We start from the raw sequence: 20,813 nt of genomic DNA, 5'->3' as shown, positions 1-20,813 counted from the left end.
GTTAAGTGGCTTGCCCAAGGCCACACAGTTAGGTAATTATTAAGTGACTAAGGCTGGATTTGAACTCAGGTACTCCTGACTTCATGGTCGGTGCTCTATCCCCTGCACCACCTAGCTGCCCCAACAAGATATTTTTAAAAAAGAAACAAACCAGATGGTAGAAGGATCTATACGAGGGCAAATTAAACTAGGTCTCTTTTTAATGAGGGGATGATATGACTCAAAATTTGCCACAAATTGTTACAAATACTAAACAAAATGGAAATGCATGATTTTATTAGAGTTACATCTATTTCAGAAATAAGTAAATGAGAACCATCAACAATCAACTGGCAATGGTTCAACAGTCACAGCTGCCCACTCTTGCAGTCCCCAGGGATGTGTTTAATAAGGTCTTGGTGATTTGAATTAATCAAGGGTAATCACATATTCTCTTCTGTTTCCTGACTTGCCTTGATTATCAGCTCCCTATTATGCATTCCCCCCCCAACCTTCCTAAGTCAAAGATCCTTGGCAGAGAAAACAAAGTAAGAGTTGAACAGAACTGATTTCCTTCCATTGTTGGAAACTATTTTTCAATTTACTCCCTTCCTCCCTCAAAGTGGTCCTGGCTTTTCTTTGATCCTATTTCCACCATTATAATATAACTAACCTTTTTTTTTTTGCCTCTCATGCAAATTCTGGCATGTTTCCTCCTTTCACTGGCTTGACCCTAAATTTAACCAGCCCAGTCACAAACACTGCCTTCTTCTACCTTTGAGTTCTTAGGACAATTGTCAGTCATTTTTCCCTCTGGTCTTCTCTGCTTCTCCTTTGAGAGCTTCTAGATACAAGTAGAAGAAATCACCCACCAGACCATGCAGACTATTCAGAAATCTTTTTTATTTTTTTCCCAATCGACTCTGTCACACTTGCTTTGACTACTATTTTAATGTTTTCCCCCTCACACTACCAAACCCAGCAAGATGGTACCATCTCCTCCATTACTGAACAAATTAAGGCATCTGAACTGGATTCCTTCATAAGCATGAGACAATGGGAAGAATACAAAACTTGGAGGATTGTGAGTTCAAATTCTGACTGCTTCTTTTTACTTGTGTGACTTCAAGGAAGTCATTTAAACACTTTGGTCCATAATTTCCTCATTTGTAAACACGATCTAAGGTCACCTTCCAGATCTATTGTCTTTCTTATTCAGTGTCTCAAAACCCATATTCATCATCACCCATTCTCTCTTCCTTTGCTCTAATTACTGAGAAAGAGTTGACCTTCCTTCTTAACCAAGGGTAGCTTCTTTCCATTTGCCCTTTAAAAAATTTCTTTTTAAATTTTCATCTATTTGTACATGCATATTTCCAAGTTTCTATTTGCCCTTAATACCATGTGGGAGCTTGTTCTATTGATCCCTCTTTCTACAATCTTCAGTCTCTACTGGGTCCTTCCTACTGCCTATGAATAGCCTCTCTCAGAGCATACTTATCCTTAGATACATAAGGCTTGAGCTCGAAGGCATCCAAGAAGTTCAACCACGTAAAATCTAAATGGGACAATTGGAAGCACAGAGAAGACTTGCCTAAGCTGATGAAGTAGGTGAACATTGGAAATTCTCTAACTTTAGAGCCAGTTTTTTTTCCCTACTGTACTCTAAGGCACTCTGTTTTGTTTTTGTTTTGCAAGGCAATGGGATTAAGTGACTTGCCTAAGGTCACACAGTTAAGTAATTGTTAAGAGATTCAGGCTGGGGGCGGCTAGGTGGTGTGCAGTGGATAGAGCACTGGCCCTGGAGTCAGGAGGACACTTAATAATTACCTACTTAATAATTACCTAATTACCTAGCTGTGTGGCCTTGGGCAAGCCACTTAACCCCATTGCCTTACAAAAACTAAAAAAAGAAAAGAAAAAAGAAAAAAAAAGAGTCTCAGGCTGAATTTGAACACAGGTCTCCCTATCCACTGTGCCACCCAACTGCCCACCCCCCTTTCTTAAAACAAAACAAAACACTTTTACTTCACCATAATTTCTTTTTTTAAAAAAACTTAGTATTTTCACAAGTTACTTGTAAAAACAACTTTTAGCATTTGCTTTTAAAACTTTGCATTCCAAAATTTTTTCCTTCTTCCCTCCGCACCCCATGCCACCTCTTTGTGAAGGCAAGCAATACAATATAGGTTATACATGTGCACATTTCCATAATAGTCATGTTTTCAATATAAATTACTTTTTTTTTAATTTTAGTTTTTTGCAAGGCAAATGGGGTTAAGTGGCTTGCCCAAGGCCACACAGCTAGGTAATTGTTAAGTGTCTGAGGTCGGATTTGTACTCAGGTACTCCTGACTCCAGGGCCAGTGCTGGGCCACTGTGCCACCCAGCTGCCCCCAATATAAATTCTTTTGCAGAAAATAATGATTCCCACTCTCAAACTCTTAAAAAGAAGAGTCTAGATACTGTCCCTATTTCTAAATCACTCATCCCTGAACCCCTTATAATTGGTCTTATTATCCCACAATTTTACTGGAATTCCTCCCTTAGAGTTGATCATCAGTTTCTAAATTAAGCTTTATGACGTTTTTATTCCTGATTTTACTTCTCTGCTGCTATTCCTGAATTTCCTCTTACCTGTCTGAGTATTCAGTTTACTTTGCTGAATCATCATCCATTTCCTACCACCTAAATATAGGCATCCCTAAAACTCCACCTTAGATCCTCTATCCTTTTTCTCCTTGAAAAATCCACTCCCAAGGATTCAGTTATTATCTAAAGATCACTGACTCATCATAAATTCCAGCCCTAATCTCTCTCCTGAAAATTGCTTCAGAGATATCTCTGTCTATACATCCTTTGGTTATCTCAAAGCTGAATGTTCAAAATTAAAATCCTTTCCCTCCCTAAATTTTCCTATGCCAAGGAAACTTCCCTTTTCCATGGAAATCATTGTCATCTGCCTAGTGACTCAGATTCATACACTTTGAGTCACCCTAGACTCTTCTCTTTCCTTCCCTCATTCCCATTCAATCATTTGCCAATTCTTGTTAATTCTATTTCCACAGTATCTGGCAACCACCCTATCTCTCTCTCTCTCTTTCTTTTTCTTTTTTTTTTTTTAGGTTTCTTGCACATTTGATACAGTCAAACCATGGAACAAAGACAGATGAATGGAGGTTAAGATGTTGGAAATCATATCTCAGCTAACCCTACAGTCTTGAAGAGGGGTAAAAGAGTATGAATAACTGATAGGAAGAGGACAAAAAGATATCCCAACTTATTAACTCGAATTAAAACAGAAGAGCTTTATTAACAAAATTATAGGGGCAATCACCCTATCTCAATCCCTCATCATATTTCACCTGGACTTTTAAAAACTAGTGAATCATTCTATTTCTAATCTCTTCTCCAATGTATTTTCCACATATCTATGCAAATACTTTTTTTTAAGACTACCCTTCAGCTCAAAGACTTCCAGCGGCTCCTTAGTGTTCTATAGCTTGGATTAGTTGGTGGAATAGTAAAATGAATGCTATCTCTGAATTCTGAGCACCTGGGTTTGAAACCCACCTTATCTTCCTCTTGCTTATCTTGTTGAAGTCATGTAAGCTGAGTTTATGTGACTATAAAATGAAAGGTTTAGATTCTATGACTTCTGACCCTTGTACTTATGAATCAATGATTCTTCACAGGCTTTATTTTCCAGCCAAACTAGAGCTGACTCTACAGGGATCAAACAGGAGATGGCTATTTCCAGACATAACAACTCATCTCTTGCCTCACTAGTTTCTCAGAAGCTCATCCTTCTTGCTTCAAATGTTTTCCCTGCCATAGTCCTTATCTCCTTTCTTCAAGCTTCCTTCCTGGGCTTTGGACTGTGGTAGGCACTTGTTAAATTGAGTTAAAGGTTCAGTTCAGATGCCGCCTCCTCTGTGAAGATTTCTTTAATCCCCCAAGAACTAGTGCTCTAACTCTTAAAAATTGCATGTTGTGTTCATAGGTAACAGATGGCACAGTGAATAGAATGCTAGACCTGCCCCAGATACCTAGGGCTTATCTTATTCTGGGCAAGTCAATTGACCTCTCTTAGCCTCAGTGTCCTCATCTGTAAATTAGGGATAACACATCACAGGGTTTCATAAAGATCAGATGAAATAAAGTCAAGCACTCTACAAAGCTTAGACAACTGTTCATGTCAGCTATCATTATTATGTTTCTTTAGGACCAAAGTGGCTTTGCCTTTTGTTTTTGAATCTGCAGAACCTTGTACATAAAAAAATGCCTCATAAATGTTCAAAGTAAATTTCTACTTAGATCTCAGTGGGATTTCAAAAGGGCATAGTCGATAAAGGTTACTAATATTTAATATGCTTCCAAGACAAAACATTATTTGTTAGCTCCCAAAGAGTACTTATCCCCTGTGTTTTTCCTTAAAAAGGCTTTTAAAGGTATGGGATATGATGATGTTGTCCTGGTCGATTTCTGGAGTCCCTGTGATGTCATTGGCCCTGAGGATAGGACCAGGGTTGCTAAGGTAGGTAGGTTCCCAAGAGTCTTCTTTCCATCACAAAGCCCTGGCTGAGGATGCTATGAGGTACTCCGCTATCACCAAGGGTGACTCCAGCTATTCAAAGGGAGAAATAGAACTTGTTGGCTGCTAATGTGGTGGCTGTTTGTACATCCTGAAGTCAGAAGAGGATTCAAACACTGACAATCAAAGATTTCCTTCTTCGTTTATCTCCATGTATGCCCCCCCCCGGAAATTAATAACAATGACAATTAAAGAAGAGTAATTAATTCAAACAAGTGGAAGACTTGAAAAGTAGCATGGTGCAGAGGAATGGGCACTGGACTTGGAAACAGGCAGACCTGTGTTCAAATTCTCCTTTTGAGTCTTATTAGTGGAGTAACCATGGGCAAGTCATCTCATTGCTCTGTGCTTCATTTTCCACATCTGTAAAATAAATTGATGGGCTATCTGACTTTTAAGGTCCTTTCTAGCACTAACTCTATGATAATAGACAAACTGGTCCATAAAAATAGGGAAGGTGGGGTGAGGAAAGAGACAAGTATTTATTTGCTATGTGTGAGGAAATGGCAGATTTTAGCAAAAATATTTCTACATGTTTAATTGAAATCACCACATCAGCCAGATTTAATTCCCATCTATGCTGACATTTAATTCCCATCTATGCTGACCTCTCTCTGGAGCTCCCATCTTGTATCTCTACCTGCCTTTCAGACATCTAGAACAGGATGTCCAGTAGATATCTTGAATTCAAAATATCCCAAACTAAACATCTTACCCCCTTAATCCCCACCCTCCATTCCCTTCCCTATTACTGTAGCAACACCATTCTCCCAATTCTTAGTTTCTCAACCCAAGAGTCATCCCACTCTTCACTATTTCTCACTCCTTCCCCCTCCCATCTTTAGGGGGTTTTTTTTGCAAGGCAATGGAGTTAAGTGACTTGGCCAAGGTCACACAGCTACATAATTATTAAATGTCTGAGGTTACATTTGAACTCAGGTCCTCCTGACTCCAGGGTCAGTGCTCTATTCATTGTACCACCTAGCTGCTACCCCCATCTTTAAACTCTTACCAGTGTTTTCACTTTTGCAACATCTCTCAAATTCAGCCTTTGCAAAAGTGAAAACACTTTGGTCACAGTTTAAAGATGGGGGGGGGGCAGATGCCTTTTGTATTTCCTCCTGGAAGCAATAGGGTGAAGTCACTGTAGGCTATTACAATAGTCCAAGAATGAAATGATGAGAGGCTGCATCAATGTGGACTATTGTAATAGCCTCATTTCAGCCACTAAAGTGAATTTCCCCAAACACAGTCTGATCACCTCACTCTCCTTTCAATAAGCTACAGTGACTTCACCCTGTTGTCTCCAGGAGGAAATACAAAAGGCATCTGTTTGGCATTCAAAGACCTTTATTATGTAGTGCTTTTCTACCTTTCCGGTCTTCTTATACCTTATTCTATAACGTTTAGGGGCAGCTAGTGGGGAGAATGTTGGCCCTGAAGTTGGGAGGACCTGAGTTCAAATCCAGCTTCTGATACTAGCTGTGTGACCTTGGGCAAGTCACTTAACCCTGAATGTCTCAGCTTCTACACTCCCCAACATATATTCTTTTTTTCAAAAATTTTATTTTTTAAATTTATTTTGACTGTTCCAAGAACAATGCCTGGGATCCAGGCATTTCCCATGTCTGGTTGTCCATCGTCTGGTATGCTCTCCCTCTTTTGCACTACTTAATGATCTTCTTGGCTTCCCTTAAGTTCCAACTAAAATCCCAAATTCTACAGAAATCTTTCCCTAACCCCTCTAAATTCTAGTGCTTTCCCACTGATCTGGTACATAGCTTGCTTTGAATATATATATTTACATGTCGTCTTCCCTATTGGTTTGTAAGCTCCTTGAGGGCAGAAGGACTGAAGTTCAAATCCTGCTTCAGACACTTACCCAGAGTGTCATTTAACCCCAATTTCATCCACACACAAAAAAATTCAATTGTCTTTTGACTGTCTTTTACTTCTTTATACCCCCACTATTTAGCACAGTGCAAGACATAGTTGGCACTTAAATGTTTATTGATTAATTGACTTGCCAGTGGAGATGTCCTAAAGGCAGCTGGTGATGGAAGAAGACAGCTCAGAACAAAAATATGATTAATTAGATGTGTAATTATTTTCAAAGAGATAATAATTGGGCCCATGGGAGATGATGAGATCTTTCAGTTAGAGTATAATGGGGAGGAGGTCAGGTTGGAGAATGAATGATGATGATACTGAAGAGGAAACAGAGAGTGGGCAGATAACCCGAGAGTGGTCAGCATTCCACTGAAAGACGCAGCCTGTTTATAAACCGGGGAAAAGACCTATGTTCCCCTTCTTAAAGGCTGTGTGACCCTGGGCAAGTCATTCAAGCTGACTGCCTCAGTTTCCTCATCTGTAACAAGGTGATCATGATGGCATTTGCTGTCCAGGACTGTCCTTGATTGCTATAAAGTGCCCTGCGGCCTTTGATGCTCGCTGTTATTCCAGATCTGTATCTTAGGGCCCGGCTTAAGGCTTGTTTAACCATCTGAACAAGCGTGTTTGGATCTGGTTAAGGGATCAGACTGGCGGCAGCAGTAGAAATACTTTAACTGAGGCCCAGGGCGATACCTAGGGCAGGGGGCAGCTCCTGCCCACCCAGGGCCGGTCCCGGGGAAGCCAGGCTGGCCAGGTCCGGCTCGCTCAGAAGCACCACGCGAAACAGCCAGCAGAGGGAGGAAGGATGGCCCCGCCCACCGGAGCCCGCCCCGCCCCGCCTTCCCCGTGCACCCAATGAGCAGCCTCTGCTCCGCCCCCGGGCTCCGCCCCCATCCCGAACCTGGCCCCGCCCCCAAGGCCGCCTTAGCACCGCCCCCAGAGGCAGGGAGCGGTGTCGATGCGACACCGCTCCGACTCGCTTCCTTCCGGTCTTCACAAGATGGCGTCTGGATTGGTGCGGCTGCTGGGCCGGGCGCCCCGCGGCCTCCTGCGGGCCTCAGCCGTCTCGGAGCCCATCCGGCAGAGCCGGGGCATCAAGGGCGGGATCCGCGCCACGCTCCGCTTCCTCAAAGAGGTGGAGCGGCAGCGGCAGCTCCGCTGCCCCCCGCCTCCCGTGCGCCGGTAGGTTCCGGGCCCCGGACGGGGTGCGCGCGCGCATGCGCGGGAGGCCCTCCCAACCCCCCACCCCCGCGCTTCTCCTGCTGATTGGCCAGAGGAGCCCGGGCTCAGCCTCGGACCCGCCTCTCCAGGCGGAAGGGCGGGAGCGCGCTCCGACCGATGGGGAAACTGAGGCTCCGAGGGCAGAAGGGACGGGAGGAGCGCAATACGGTGCGGGTTACCGTGGTCCTCGCCCTCCCCGAGCCGGGATGCGCTGTGATGCTGCCCCATTGGAAGCCCTTGGGGGCAGCGCTGCCTGGGCCCCTTTTTTGTGGCTTGGAACTGCTGCATAATTAACATTTCCTGCTGGGTGGGGCTTATGGCCTGGATTCATTCACTGTAATTTATTTATTAAACACCTTTTTTATTTTATTATATATATTCTTTTATTTTATTATTGTATTTAATTTCATTTATTAATTAACCTAGAATTTGTTAAATTGATTTTTATTTAATTTTATTAATTTATATTAATTTATTTTATTTATTTAATATTTAATTATTACATTATTTATATTTATTTTGCTTTTATTTATTATTTATTTTATTATTTACTTTTTAATTTATTTAAACTAAGTAAGCTAACCATTTATTGAAACTAGAATAAAGTTGACTAAAAAGTTCCCTACACGTAAGGCTAAAAACGGCCTTTCATGTGCCCGGCAGTATTTTAAGTGCTAGAAATGACCAAGTACGGCAGAAACTCAGTCCTCAGTCCCTGCCCTCGAGTACCATTCTAGGACAGACTTGAACTCGGGTCTTCCAGATTCCAGCCCCAGGGAATCAAGTCCTACAGCTGAAGGCCCCTCCTGTGGTTGATGGTCATTTGGTGTACCTGGAAGATAAATCCCTTGTAATTTTGGGAGGTCATCTCATAGGGAACTCAGGAGTGGTTGGGTGAAAGTACATGCATTTGAGATGAGTCTTTGGCAAGGCAGAGGGGAGATGAGCATATTCCAGGAGGGGCTTGGAACGGCGCCTCATGTTTGAGGGGCATCTGCTAGGCTTCTATATAGATAGAAGAGTGAGGTGGAGGGGCGTGGGTAGTGAGAAGAAATGTAGGAAAGGTCTAGACTCTGAAAGACTTTAAATACTTAATACTTAAATGAAACAGAATTTTCTATTTGATTCTGGGGTATGAGAAAGTTGGGGAGGGGTGTGGACAGGAGAGTAGTTAGGGTGACTATCCTTTTTCTGTGCTGACATTCTTTGAGGATCCCCTGAGGTATGCTCTTTGCATTTCTGTAACTGTCTCCTCCATCACTTGTGCCTTTCTGGCCTTGAGATTCCTCTCCAGAAACACTGGAGCTAAGTGATGTGGTTTGTTTAAGGGAAGATCCTCTCCCTTTTTTTTGTTTGTTTGTTTAGGTTTTTCTTTTTGCAAGGCAATGGGGTTAAGTGGCTTGCCCAAGGCCACACAACTAGGTAATTATTAAGTGTCTGAGGTCAAATTTGAACTCAGGTCCTCCTGACTCCAGGGCTGGTGCTCTATCCACTGCACCACCTAGCCATCCCCTCATAGCTTATTTTAAAAAAAGACCTTATGCCATTTGGTCTAAACCTCTCATTTATAGGTGAACAGGTGACTGACCCAGAGGGGTTACATAATGTGACTGTCACCATGCCAGTTGTATCTGGCATTATGGAGAGGAAAAAACTTAATGGATTGGGGAGATGGAGATTCTTGGTAAAATCTGGAACTTCTAAAGATAATGTCTTATTTCCAGTGCAGGATTTTGCCAGGTTATAACTGCTTTTCAAAACATTAATCTAGCTATCTAAATTTCTAAAACTTATAACCATTATTGTCTGATTTATTTGTTTTGAAAATCAGTACCTAGGGCAGTTAGGTGGTGCAGTGGATAGAGCACCTGCCCCGGAGTCAGGAGGACCTGAGTTCAAATCCAACTTCAGACATGTAATAATTGCCTAACTGTGTGACCCTGGGCAAGTCAATTGAATAAAATTTTAAAAAAAGTTACCTAGAAGTAGGGATAATCATTTTTCTAATTGTTTCTTGTAGTTGGAGAAGGAATGACATTTCATAAAAGTAACATTAAACTTTTGAGATAAAAATTCAGCATTTTGAGTTTTCAGTGCTCTGTTCTTTTTTTCATTTTCAGTTCAGAGAAGCCCAACTGGGACTATCATGCAGAAATCCAGGCGTTTTGTCACCGACTACATGAGGACTTTTCTTTAGAGCTTCTCAAAACTGCTTTTATTAACAGATGTTACATTGAAAGTGAGGAAGCCAGACGACAGAAACTGGGAGTTGACCAAAAAGCAGTGGCTCTCAACCTTAGAGATAACAGAGAACTCGCAGAACAGGGAAAGGCCTTTTCCCAGACATGTCTCACACAGCTGCTTGGTGGGGCATACCCATGCCTGCCCGTCGAAGGTGTGCAGGCCATTGTGGATTTTCTTACCCATGAGGATGTTATATGTCATGTAGCCAGAAACCTGGCTGTAGAGCAATTAACACTGAGTGCGGAATTCCCTGTCCCCCAGGCAGTTCTCCAACAGACTTTCTTTGCAGTTATAGGAGCATTGCTGCAAAGCAGTGGGCCACAGAAGACATCTATTTTTATCAGGGTATGAAACTATTTATTACTTATGCTTTTGAGCTTGAGTTTACAGTCTTTAGTCCTTGCAGCTTGTTATTTGTGAAGAAACTTGGTTAATTTAAAAAGACTGGACCTAAGACCAAGTATAAACTAAGAAAAATCAAGAGCAATAGTTTCATATTTTTCTTTTTTTTCTTGTTTCTGTTAAAATGTTAGACCAAATTATGAAGTCCTACAACTGTCTCTCTTTAAAACCATCAGTCCAAGTATGCAAAATTCAAATTGAACAATATTTTTTCATTTAATTAATTTATTTTGAATTTTACAATTTTTCCCATAATATTGATCCCCCCCCCCCCGAAGGCAGTCTGTTAGTCTTTACATTGTTTCCATGGTCTACATTGATCTAAGGTGAATGTGATGAGAGAGATATCATCCCTTTTTTTTTAGAGTTTTTTTTTTTGGCAAGGCAATGGGGTTAAGTGACTTGCCCAAGGCCACACAGCTAGGTAATTATTATTAAGTGTCTGAGACCGGATTTGAACTCGGGTACTCCTGACTCCAGGGCCAGTGCTCTGTCCACCCTCCTGGTTTCTAATAAAACAATAGTGTTCTATAACATACATATATCACAATTTGTTCAGCCATTCCCCAATTTGTGAACATTCACTCGATTTCCAATTCTTTACCACCACAAACAGGGTGTACAAATGGTGTTTTTACCTTTTTTCATAATCTCTTCAGGGTATAGACCCTGTAGTGGTATTGCTGGATCAAAGGGTATGCACATTTTTATTGCCCTTTGGGCCTAGTTCCAAATTGCTCTCCAGAAAGGTTGGATGAGTTCACAGCTTCATCAACAATGTATTAGTGTCCCAGATTTCCCACATCCTTTCAACATTGTTGATAAATATTTTTCAGGTTCCTGCCTTGTGCAAGAATTTGTAGTGGTGGTTTTGGGCCATTTCAGTCATGTTCAACTCTTCATGACCCCATTGGAGTTTTCTTGACAAAGATACTGGAATGGTTTGCCATTTCCTTCTCCAGCTCATTTTACAGATGCGGAAACTGAGGCAAATAGGGTCACACAACTAGTAAGTGCCTGAGGCACAGATTGAAACTCAGGAATCTGATGAGTCTTCTGGACTCCAGACCCAATGGTTTATCTACTATGTCACCTAGTGATCCCCCCAAAATTGTATATTATACCTAATATCAGTATAACATTACCAGCATTTTATCATTGGCCTGCTAACTCAAATGATATTTAAAAAAAAACAAAGCTCCAGTTGGAGATCGAGCTATCTATCTATCTATCTATCTATCTATCTATCTATCTATCTATCTGTATATCTTTGGAGATAGGCTGTAATGGAATTGACTGTTAGCTCAATGTTAAAATGTGGGTACATTTTATTTAGAAAATAATGAAATATTAACAAATATTTACAAAGCACATCCACATATAATAACTGGCATTTATATCACAGATGACTCCTTGAGCTGTCTACTTTGCCCTGGCATCTCTGAAATTCCAGGACCTGCCTATTAGATATTTCAAATAGGATGGTCCATAGGTATCTCAAACTCATCTAAAATGGAACACATATCTTTTCCCCTAAATCTCCTCTGTTTCTGTCAAGGGCATTACCACACTTCCAATCATATAAGTTCGCAGCCCTGGCATCTTGCTCCATTCCCAAGTTTCTATCACTGCACATATTCATTTATGTTAGGTCTGTTTGATTCTATATCCACATCTCCCACAACTTCTAGTTTCCCTCTCTTTATACTGTCACCCCTGGTTGAGGCCCTCATCACTTCTTCCCTGGACCAGTGCATGAGTCTCTTCATTGGTCTCCTGCTTCCCTGTAGACAGGCACTTCATAAGTGGTTGTTGATTATTCTAAAGTTTACCCCTTGCAACAGCCTTGGGAAGTTGTAGCTATCAGATCTTTATACCTAGATTAGGGAATTTTGACCATTCTAACAAAGCAAGTTTGGATCTAGGTGTTTTTCAGTCCAATTCAAGTATTTTTGTTCACTCCTTTGCTGTGGTCTCATCTTCTTGTCATATATAAGTATATTTATTTAGAAAGCATGTCTAGCTGAATAATTTTCTTTAACTATTCAGTGTTTTGCTGGTTCCTGTAGAATTCATAGGTGTTGGTATGTTCCATTTTCATTTAAATAAATAATAGAATGAACATTGAATTTCTTGGATTATTCATCCTTGTTTCTTATTTTTTTGTGAAACTTTAAAATAGAGTTACTTGTGATAAAGTCATTATTATTTTAATATCAAAGAAATGTTTAATAAACTTTAGAAAACTCATAGGATAGATGTCAGCGCTGGATAAACTTCCTACCAATCCAATATTATTTTTGAGTTAGCTACTTTGACTACCCTTAAAGAGTAAATAAAAGCTTGTGAAATTCCCTTTTGCAAATATATATACATACATACACACATAAAGAATAAATAGATAATTAATCTGGGACTATCTAAACTTATTTGCCACATATCAATAAAGTTTTTAACTTATAACCTCAGGAATATTTTAGCATCTTTCTATGATATAGATCAAATCTAAACAAGGAGTTAGACCAAGCAGGACAGACTTGATGTCTGTAGGAATCTGGGTTTGAAGCTGGCCTCTGGTACTTGTGTGACACAAGGGAGTATAACCTATTTGGGCCTCACCTTTTTCATTTGTAATGTGGGCCACTTAACTCACAGGGTGGTTGTAAATAAACAAAGATAATGTATGTAACAAATTTTGAATTTTAAATGTAAATGCTTTTGTTAACTTGAACTCAGACTAAAAACATTTTCATTGCACTGAAGTTTTATAAAGAATATGGTTTGAAATAGGCAACCTTTGGGAAGCAGAATTTCTTTTATTCTATGAGAACTTTGTTTTTAATGAAGTGTGATCTGGATTATTCAGCAAGAGTTAGATGATAGCATCCTTAGAATTATGGATGCTTTTATTCCCTTCTGCCTAATATTTATAATGTTATTTTTTTTTCCTGCAGGACTTCTTAATTACACAGATGACTGGAAAAGAACTTTTTGACATGTGGAAGGTTGTAAATCCCATGGGTCTTCTAGTGGAAGAGTTGACAAAAAGGAATATTTCTGCTCCTGAACCCAGAATTACCAGGCAGTCTGGAAGCAGCACAGTGTTGCCACTGTATTTTGTTGGTTTGTACTGGTGAGTAAAGTTTGCATTGTGTTTTGCAGTGTATTTTTGCACATTTTAACAAAATTATATTGAAAAATATTTATTGTGATAATTCCAGAGAAAGATGGCTTCTCAGATCCTAATTCCTGTAGGAATTTGCATATCACCTGTCTTGTCTTAAGGAGCATGACCTATGTTACTTTAACTGGGAGCTTCTATTAATTTTACTTCCGAATACATATAATGACTAAGGAGTTCTCCATAAAATTTCAGGGTCTGAGATATATTTGCTGCTCTTGGCACTTAACTTTTGTAACCAAGAGGCAATTGGGTTTCAGCCTCCAGTTGACTCTTAGCAAGGAAGGCTCTGTTTAGCTACAGAAGGGAGGACTATTGTCTGCATTCAGTTCAAATTTGGGAATTTGTATACTGATAAAACCATTATCAAACCTTATGAAAATGTTCACAGTTTCTCCAAAAAGTATAATATTTATTTTTTATAACCTCTAAGTACATTATTAATCTACTAAGGTCTCAACTCTGATTCCCAATTAAGATATGGAAATTTCTTTGTAGGTTCTTAAAGACTATGTTGGCAAACAGCCAACCTATCAGGTCACAAAGTTATGATTTGGTAGGCAGCTGTGTCTGTTGTCCAAGGACTAGCTTAGCTTATGTGCAAGAGGCTTGTCGTGCTTTTCAGAAGCTACAGCAATTCTGGAAAACCCTTTACCAAATCAGAGAGTTATGATCTACACCCATGGAGGTGGTACCTTCCTTCATAAATGAAATCACAGATTCTTGAAATTTATATATTCAACACATTCTTACCATGCTCTAGTTCCCTTGCCTCCTTCATATGCTTTTGTTTTCAATTTGGTTTACATTTGAATGGGGGCAGCTAGGTGGTGTGCAGTAAATAGAGCACTGGCCCTAGAGTCAGGAGGACCTGAGTTCAAATCTGGCCACAGACACTTATTAATTACTTAGCTGTGTGATCTTGGGCAAATCACTTAACCCCATTGCCTTGCCAAAAAAAAAAACCTTAAAAAAAGTTTGAATGTCCCTTAATCTTAGCACAAGTTAAGGTAGTGTTGCTAAATCAGTACAATTTCATATCTAGAAAGCAAGTTTTATAGCAGTTTATTTTTAATAGACCCAAGCAGGGACCAACTTGAAAAACCTAGTCCAGTGAGTTGTCAATGATCTTTAGATCTTTAGAAGAGATCTTTTTATAATGAAGGTGAAGCAGAATCCATTAAAATCCAAAAGTGTTGTTGTCAAGGTGTTTCAGTCATGGCTGACTCTTTGTGATCCCATTTGGAGTTTTCTTGGCAAAGATGCTGAAGTAGTTGCCCATTGCCTTCTCCAGCTCATTTTAGGAAATTGAAGTCAAGTTAAGTGACTAACCCAAGATCACATACATGCCTGGTAAGTGCCTGAGATGAGATTTGAACTCAGGAAATGAGTCTTCCTGATTTTAGACTTGGAACCCTATTTCTTACAAAATCTAACTGCCCCAAATTAAAAATTATCTATTTTTTTAAAAAATCAACATTACTAAGGCAGCTAGGTAGTGCAGTGGATAGCACTGGCCCTGGAGTCAGGAGTACCTTAGTTCAAATTAGGCCTCAGACACTCCATAATTACCTAGCAATTACCTTCGGCAAGTCATTTAACCCCACTGTCTTGTAAAAAGCAAACCAAACCAAAAAAAAATCAACATTACTTCCAGTGTTAGATTTTCTTAACTTCTTTTTGGTCATGGACTCCATTGAATTTGGTAAAACAGTGGATTCCTTTTCATAATACTGGTTTTTTTTAGATACATAGATTATAGAGAAAACCAATCAGTTGTATTGAAATACAGTTACCAAAATATTAAAACAAGGGACCCATAGTTAAGATTTCTTGTTGTAATGAATGTTATCTTCAGATGCCATTTAGAAGGTATATCTAATGCTTGCATATAGTAAGACTGCATACTGAAATTTAATGCTTGTTTTTACTTTCTTTCTAGTGAAAAGAAACTAATAGCAGAAGGACCTGGTGAAACAGTACTGGCTGCAGAAGAAGAAGCTGCTCGGGTGGCTCTAAGGAAGCTGTATGGGTTGGCTGAGAATAGGCGACCTTGGGACTATTCCAAACCCAGTGAAAAATTAGCGGAAAAAATTATTACTTCGAATTAATTGGCCAAAAACATGTTAGCGCTTGAACTCACCAAAGCAGAAAAAGGAACCACAAACTTCAAAGTGACTTGGAAGATATGATGACAGTTCCTAGATTGCTCGGGGAAATCTTCTTTCTCCCTTGGGGGCTTGTCAGATTACAAGAGAGTCATTTACTGTTCAAAAATGGTTATGGTGAAATCCTTTCAAGTTTGTTAAATCTTATTTGTTGACCTCTTTAGAAGAAATTGCTCTTGAAGTTCTGGATTTATCACTGTGTGATTTGTAGAGTGTTATGCTTTTTATCATTTAGCAATTCCCTTCTAGCTTTGAAGTATCATGGTATGAAAATTTTTTAGTTCCAAGTCCCAATAATACCAATTTAAAATTTTTTTTGAATACAACAAATCTTTGTTTTCTAAAATGTTACTTGCCAAATTAATTTGAAGCATATTATTAACAGGTTGACTAACTTCACCTACTTAACTAAATAGTATAGCTTTTAGCATCACTAGAAAGGCAAAGTCCAAATTGCGACAATTCTACAATAAAGGTGAATGGCTTAAATCTTTGTGAGCTAATAAGTCTGTAAACTAGTTAGAATTCTAAAGTAAAGCAGTAAATAAAGGGTAATGTTCAAATATTTTTTAAATCACTCTAAGACCATAAACTTTTTTTTCTTAATTAAAGATTTTATTTATTTTGAGTTTTACAATTTTTCCCCCATCTTACTTTCCTCCCCCACCTCCCCACGGAAAGCAATTTGTCAGTCTTTACTTTGTTTCCATGTTGTACATTGATCCAAATTGAGTGTGATGAGAGAGAAATCATATCCTTAAAGAAGAAGAAACAAAGTATAAGAGATAACAAGATCAGATAATAAAGATATCAGGTTTTTTCCCCCCTAAATTAAAGGGGAATAGTCCTTGAACTTTGTTCAAGCGCCACAGTTTTTTCTCTGGATACAGATGGCATTCTCCATTGCAGACAGCCCCAAGTTGTCCCTGATTGTTGCACTGATGAAATAAGTGTGTCCATCAAGGCTGATCATCACCCCCATGTTGCTGTTAGGGTTTACAGTGTTTTTCTGGTTCTGCTCATCTCACTCAGCATCAGTTCATGCAAATCCCTCTGGCCTTCCCTGAATTCCTGCCTAAGACCATAAACTTTTAAGACTAATTTGAAGATTGTAAATAATTGTTAATTCAATGAATTTAGAATTGGGAGGATAATTTATTACTATAAACGCAAACATTTTTGTTTCTATTAGTTTTGGAGTAGAAGCTTTCCCTTCAGTATTATTTTTTTAGGGCAGTTTATCATAAACATCCATCTTGCTATTTGGGAAAAGACCAGTTAGTTCCATATATGTTCTTACTTTGAAATGCAATGATTTATAAACTATTTAATTAAAGTCCCAAAAATCTTTTGTAAAGGGAATTGAAATTATTTTTTATTTTTTAAATAGCATTTTTATTTTCCCTCTATATGTAAAGACAATTTTTAGCTTTTATTTTTACAAGATTTTGAGTTCCAAATTTTTCTTCCTTACTCCCTTCACTCCTTTCTACCAACAATGGTAAGCAGTTTGATATAGGTTAATAAACATGCATTCATGTAAAACATTTGTCCAGTTGTGAAAGAGGGAACAGACCAAAAGAAAAAAACAACACAAAAAAGTTTAAAAAGCATGCTTTGGTTTGTAGTCGAGTCCAGTCCGTTCTTTATCTGAATGTAGATAGCATGAAATTTTTTTTTGGAGAAGCATTTTAATAAAAATGCATGACCTGAAAAAAGGCTAGTAGTCTAATAACATCTTTGTATACTTGAAAAAAAATTTATGAAAAATTTTGAAGTTTACAATGAGTTCCTGAGCTGTCCAAATGTTATAATTGCTCAGAGTAAATCCTATGAGTTTTGGAATACAAACAGAAAAAGGAACAGTTAATTTATTTCATAGAATTTTTGGCTATCAGATCATACATGATCCCTGCTTAGGGGAAAAAAAATTATTTACTGGGATAGTCTCATAACTGTTTTAAGATTAGATACATCAAGGACTTGTCATGTAATTTGTAAAAAATATAAAGCAAGTACTTGAGTTCAAGACAGGACTTTTCTTTGAGATTGTAACTGATTTCTGTAAAATGTTCACCAATTTTCTAAGTATGTAACAATATCATTGCACTTTTAAAAAACCCTCAGCCCCATATTAAACTTTTCATCTTTGTTTTTTCAAGATAGTAGGATTAAGTGACTTGGGGTCACACAGCTAATAATTGTCAAATGTCTGATCCTGGATTAGAACTCAGGGCCTCCTGACTCCAGGACTGGTGCTGTATCCATATTTCATATTTAAAAATTAAAATGTAAAAACTTGATATAGAATGCCCTGTTTCATATTTGGATATCTGAGCATAAACTGTTCAGATAATTTAAGTTATTTTGCAAAGCATGAACTAAGAAAGTATCCCTATTTTTCCAAATAAAAAAAGTATGGATCACATGAACTGACCATCATTCTGATTATGACCACCAGATGGAGCTGTGATCATTTCCTTTTACATGGAGGAGGTATTACTTTTAATCTTGTCAAACAAAAGTTTATCTTCCAAAGTAACAATTAAATGATTTATATTAAGGATAAACCTGCTGTACTTGAAAGGTAGTCTGTCTTTATTTTTTCTTCACTTATAAACTCTCATCTTTTATATTGCCACCCCCAATCAAAAAGCTAACCTTCCTGTTCCTTCTGGATGCTTAGTGACAGCTATGAGCCTGCCCTTGCTGCTTTAAAACAACAAAGAAAGCTAAACCTTTAATGAACTAGACATCACGTACCAAAGTCTAACTCCATGCCCCAGTCAGAAACCTGCTTTTCCAGCTTTGCCTCACTTCTGCCCTTTTCCAAACTTAGTTTCTAGGCAAATGTGGCAAAATCCTCTTTTATTTCTCTTCTTTGTTCTTATATATACTTTTCTCTACCTGAAAGACAAAAACATTTCTCTTTTGAAGTCTTTCATGATACTTCTTCCATGTGGTCTTTCTGACTCATAGCATCTTATATTTATATCTCAAAAAGACCTCAGAGGTCATTGGGTCCAAATTTATTTTACAGATAAGGAAACTAAGGGAGATAAGTTATGTGATTCACACAGGGTCACATAGCTAGTAAATATCTGAGACAAGATTTGAACTCTGGTTTTCCTGAATCTACTAGCTGAGGACCTATTGAAGGGAAATCCTTTTATTTCCAAAGGCAGTTCATGCAATTTTCAAATAATTGATTGTTTTGGATCATTATTTCTTCACTTGCTTTCAGGGTTTGTGCCTTCAAATAGACTAAGTGGGGAGGTACAGATCTAAATAGAGTCCAGGACTGAGTCTTCACCTGTGCTTGTTTAGGTAGAATCCTGCATTTTACCTACATTGTTTCTAATGTCTTAGGCTCTGAAGTTTCCACACTTTCCTGGAAGGCTTGTTAACATGTTTAATAAGGAAGTTATTATAAAGGCTTATAAAATCAGCTTAACAGACTTTGAAGGGAATTAGAATAAACATTTTAAATTCTACTTTACCCTCTGCCACATTTTTGCCCAAGTCAATTCTGAATGTAGTAAAAACAAACCAAAACAATCCTGATGAATCATTTGTCAGAATACTGTAAGAGAATTTTGTTCCTATTTTTAAAAAATCACTTAGTTTGGATGGTTTGGCAAATGGAATCAGCTACCAGTTTAATCTGCCTTTATGTGACCAGTGATTCTCTAAATAGGTGATCTCCGATGTTTCTTTCAACTCTAAATTCTGTGTGATCCTTAGATGAGTGAAATTCATAGTTATGGTCATCCTTATGTTGGCTACTAGTTGCAACCTCCTCCAGTAAACTTATTACCAGAAGAAAGTTGCAAAATGGCTTATTTTTTGTTTTTAGTACATCTAGCATTAAACCAAAAGTTTGATTAAAGTGATCAAAAATTTGAAAATAATGGTAGTAAAAGTCATCTTGTGTGAAGGAAAACAGAAGGAAAACAGTGTTACACACTGATAACAGCACCTATCAGCTTAACAGACTTTAAAGGGAATTAGAATAAACATTTTAAATTCTACTTTACCAAGATAGGTCCAAGATATGACATGATACTTTCTGTTTTACTAAATGAACAGTGATGGGAACTTTAAGGAACTTTTCTGAATTTACCACCTTCCCCCATATTTCTTCTCCAGTTTCCATTCAAAACAGTTTCACTATATCTTAATGGTAACCCTTGTCAAATAGCTGGCAATAGCAATGATGGGCATCCAGAGACCAAGGTCATTTTGGGGATGCTCATAATCTTATGATGTAGACATTGAGACTTAAATGATATTGGTGTCTAGTAATCAGCAAGACCAATTCTTGAAGGAAGTGAAACCCTTTAAAGGAAATAGGGAGACCCCAAGGTCTGTAATCAGAATGATTACCTAACCAGTCAACGGGAGGAATCTAAAGACTAGCAGACATCTCAGATAATCCACAAGCTTTGTTAGAGTTTAATGATAAAAATTTAGTGAGAATCCCTTCCTCAAAAAAAAATTATGTATCCATATATCTATACATGTATAGTGTTATAATTTCTCTACAAACAAAACAAAAAAAAAAGCTTTGGTTCACTTGTTCATATATGTAGTTGCATACAAATATGCTCTCTATATATCATATTTATCTCTATGTAATATTATGTATGTATATATAGTATGTATGTGAGTATCTATCATCTCTTCCATATATCTATGAACAGCTTAGGTGGCACAGTACATAGAATGCTAGACCTGGAGTCAGGAAGATTCATCTTCCTAAATTCAAATCTGACCTCTCCTTACTAGCTATGTGACCCTGGGCAAGTCACTTAACTCTGTTTGCCTCAGTCTCTTCATCTGTAAAATGAACTATATATGTATGTATGTATGTATGTATGACATATATATGAGAAGCCTGCTATTTGTAAAGCATTTACCAGGGATTGTAGAAAGATGACTTCATGCTAGAATCAAGAGACCCCAAGATCCCCTGCAAACACTCCATCTGGCCAAAAAATGCACCCCTCTACTAGGTCATAGAAAGAATAATTTTCAACTCTTCCACACAACTTTAGAATCCACAGAAAGAACCCCAAGTCCTGAGGAGATTCTGAGATAGATAAGTCTTGAAGCATACCCACAGTCAACC

The 20,813-nt window shown here is 38.4% G+C and overlaps 1 protein-coding gene across 1 annotated transcript; it reads left to right on the top strand.

Annotated features, from left to right (window-relative positions):
- The first annotated feature begins 7,447 nt into the window (after nt 1-7,447).
- MRPL44 (mitochondrial ribosomal protein L44) lies at nt 7,448-19,556 on the top strand. The gene is made up of 4 exons (XM_074191264.1): nt 7,448-7,648; nt 9,808-10,276; nt 13,288-13,466; nt 15,457-19,556. The coding sequence occupies exons 1-4, from the start codon at nt 7,467-7,469 to the stop codon at nt 15,623-15,625; spliced, it is 999 nt and encodes a 332-aa protein (XP_074047365.1). The 5' UTR covers nt 7,448-7,466; the 3' UTR covers nt 15,626-19,556.
- Nucleotides 19,557-20,813: the final 1,257 nt, after the last annotated feature.

The sequence above is a fragment of the Macrotis lagotis genome, chromosome 6 (assembly GCF_037893015.1).
Source record: "Macrotis lagotis isolate mMagLag1 chromosome 6, bilby.v1.9.chrom.fasta, whole genome shotgun sequence".
NCBI lineage: Eukaryota > Metazoa > Chordata > Mammalia > Peramelemorphia > Peramelidae > Macrotis > Macrotis lagotis.
The sequence above is the reverse complement of the archived record's forward strand: the minus strand, read 5'-3'. Positions and strand labels throughout refer to the sequence as shown.

What these genes read in the sequence shown, in the direction of transcription:
- MRPL44 (XM_074191264.1), top strand. Translation starts at nt 7,467, where the DNA reads ATGGCGTCTGGATTGGTGCGGCTGCTGGGCCGGGCGCCCCGCGGCCTC. An exon ending in AGACATCTATTTTTATCAGG is followed by an intron (nt 10,277 to 13,287) that starts GTATGAAACTAT and finishes TTTTTCCTGCAG; the next exon opens with GACTTCTTAATTACACAGAT. An exon ending in TATTTTGTTGGTTTGTACTG is followed by an intron (nt 13,467 to 15,456) that starts GTGAGTAAAGTT and finishes CTTTCTTTCTAG; the next exon opens with TGAAAAGAAACTAATAGCAG.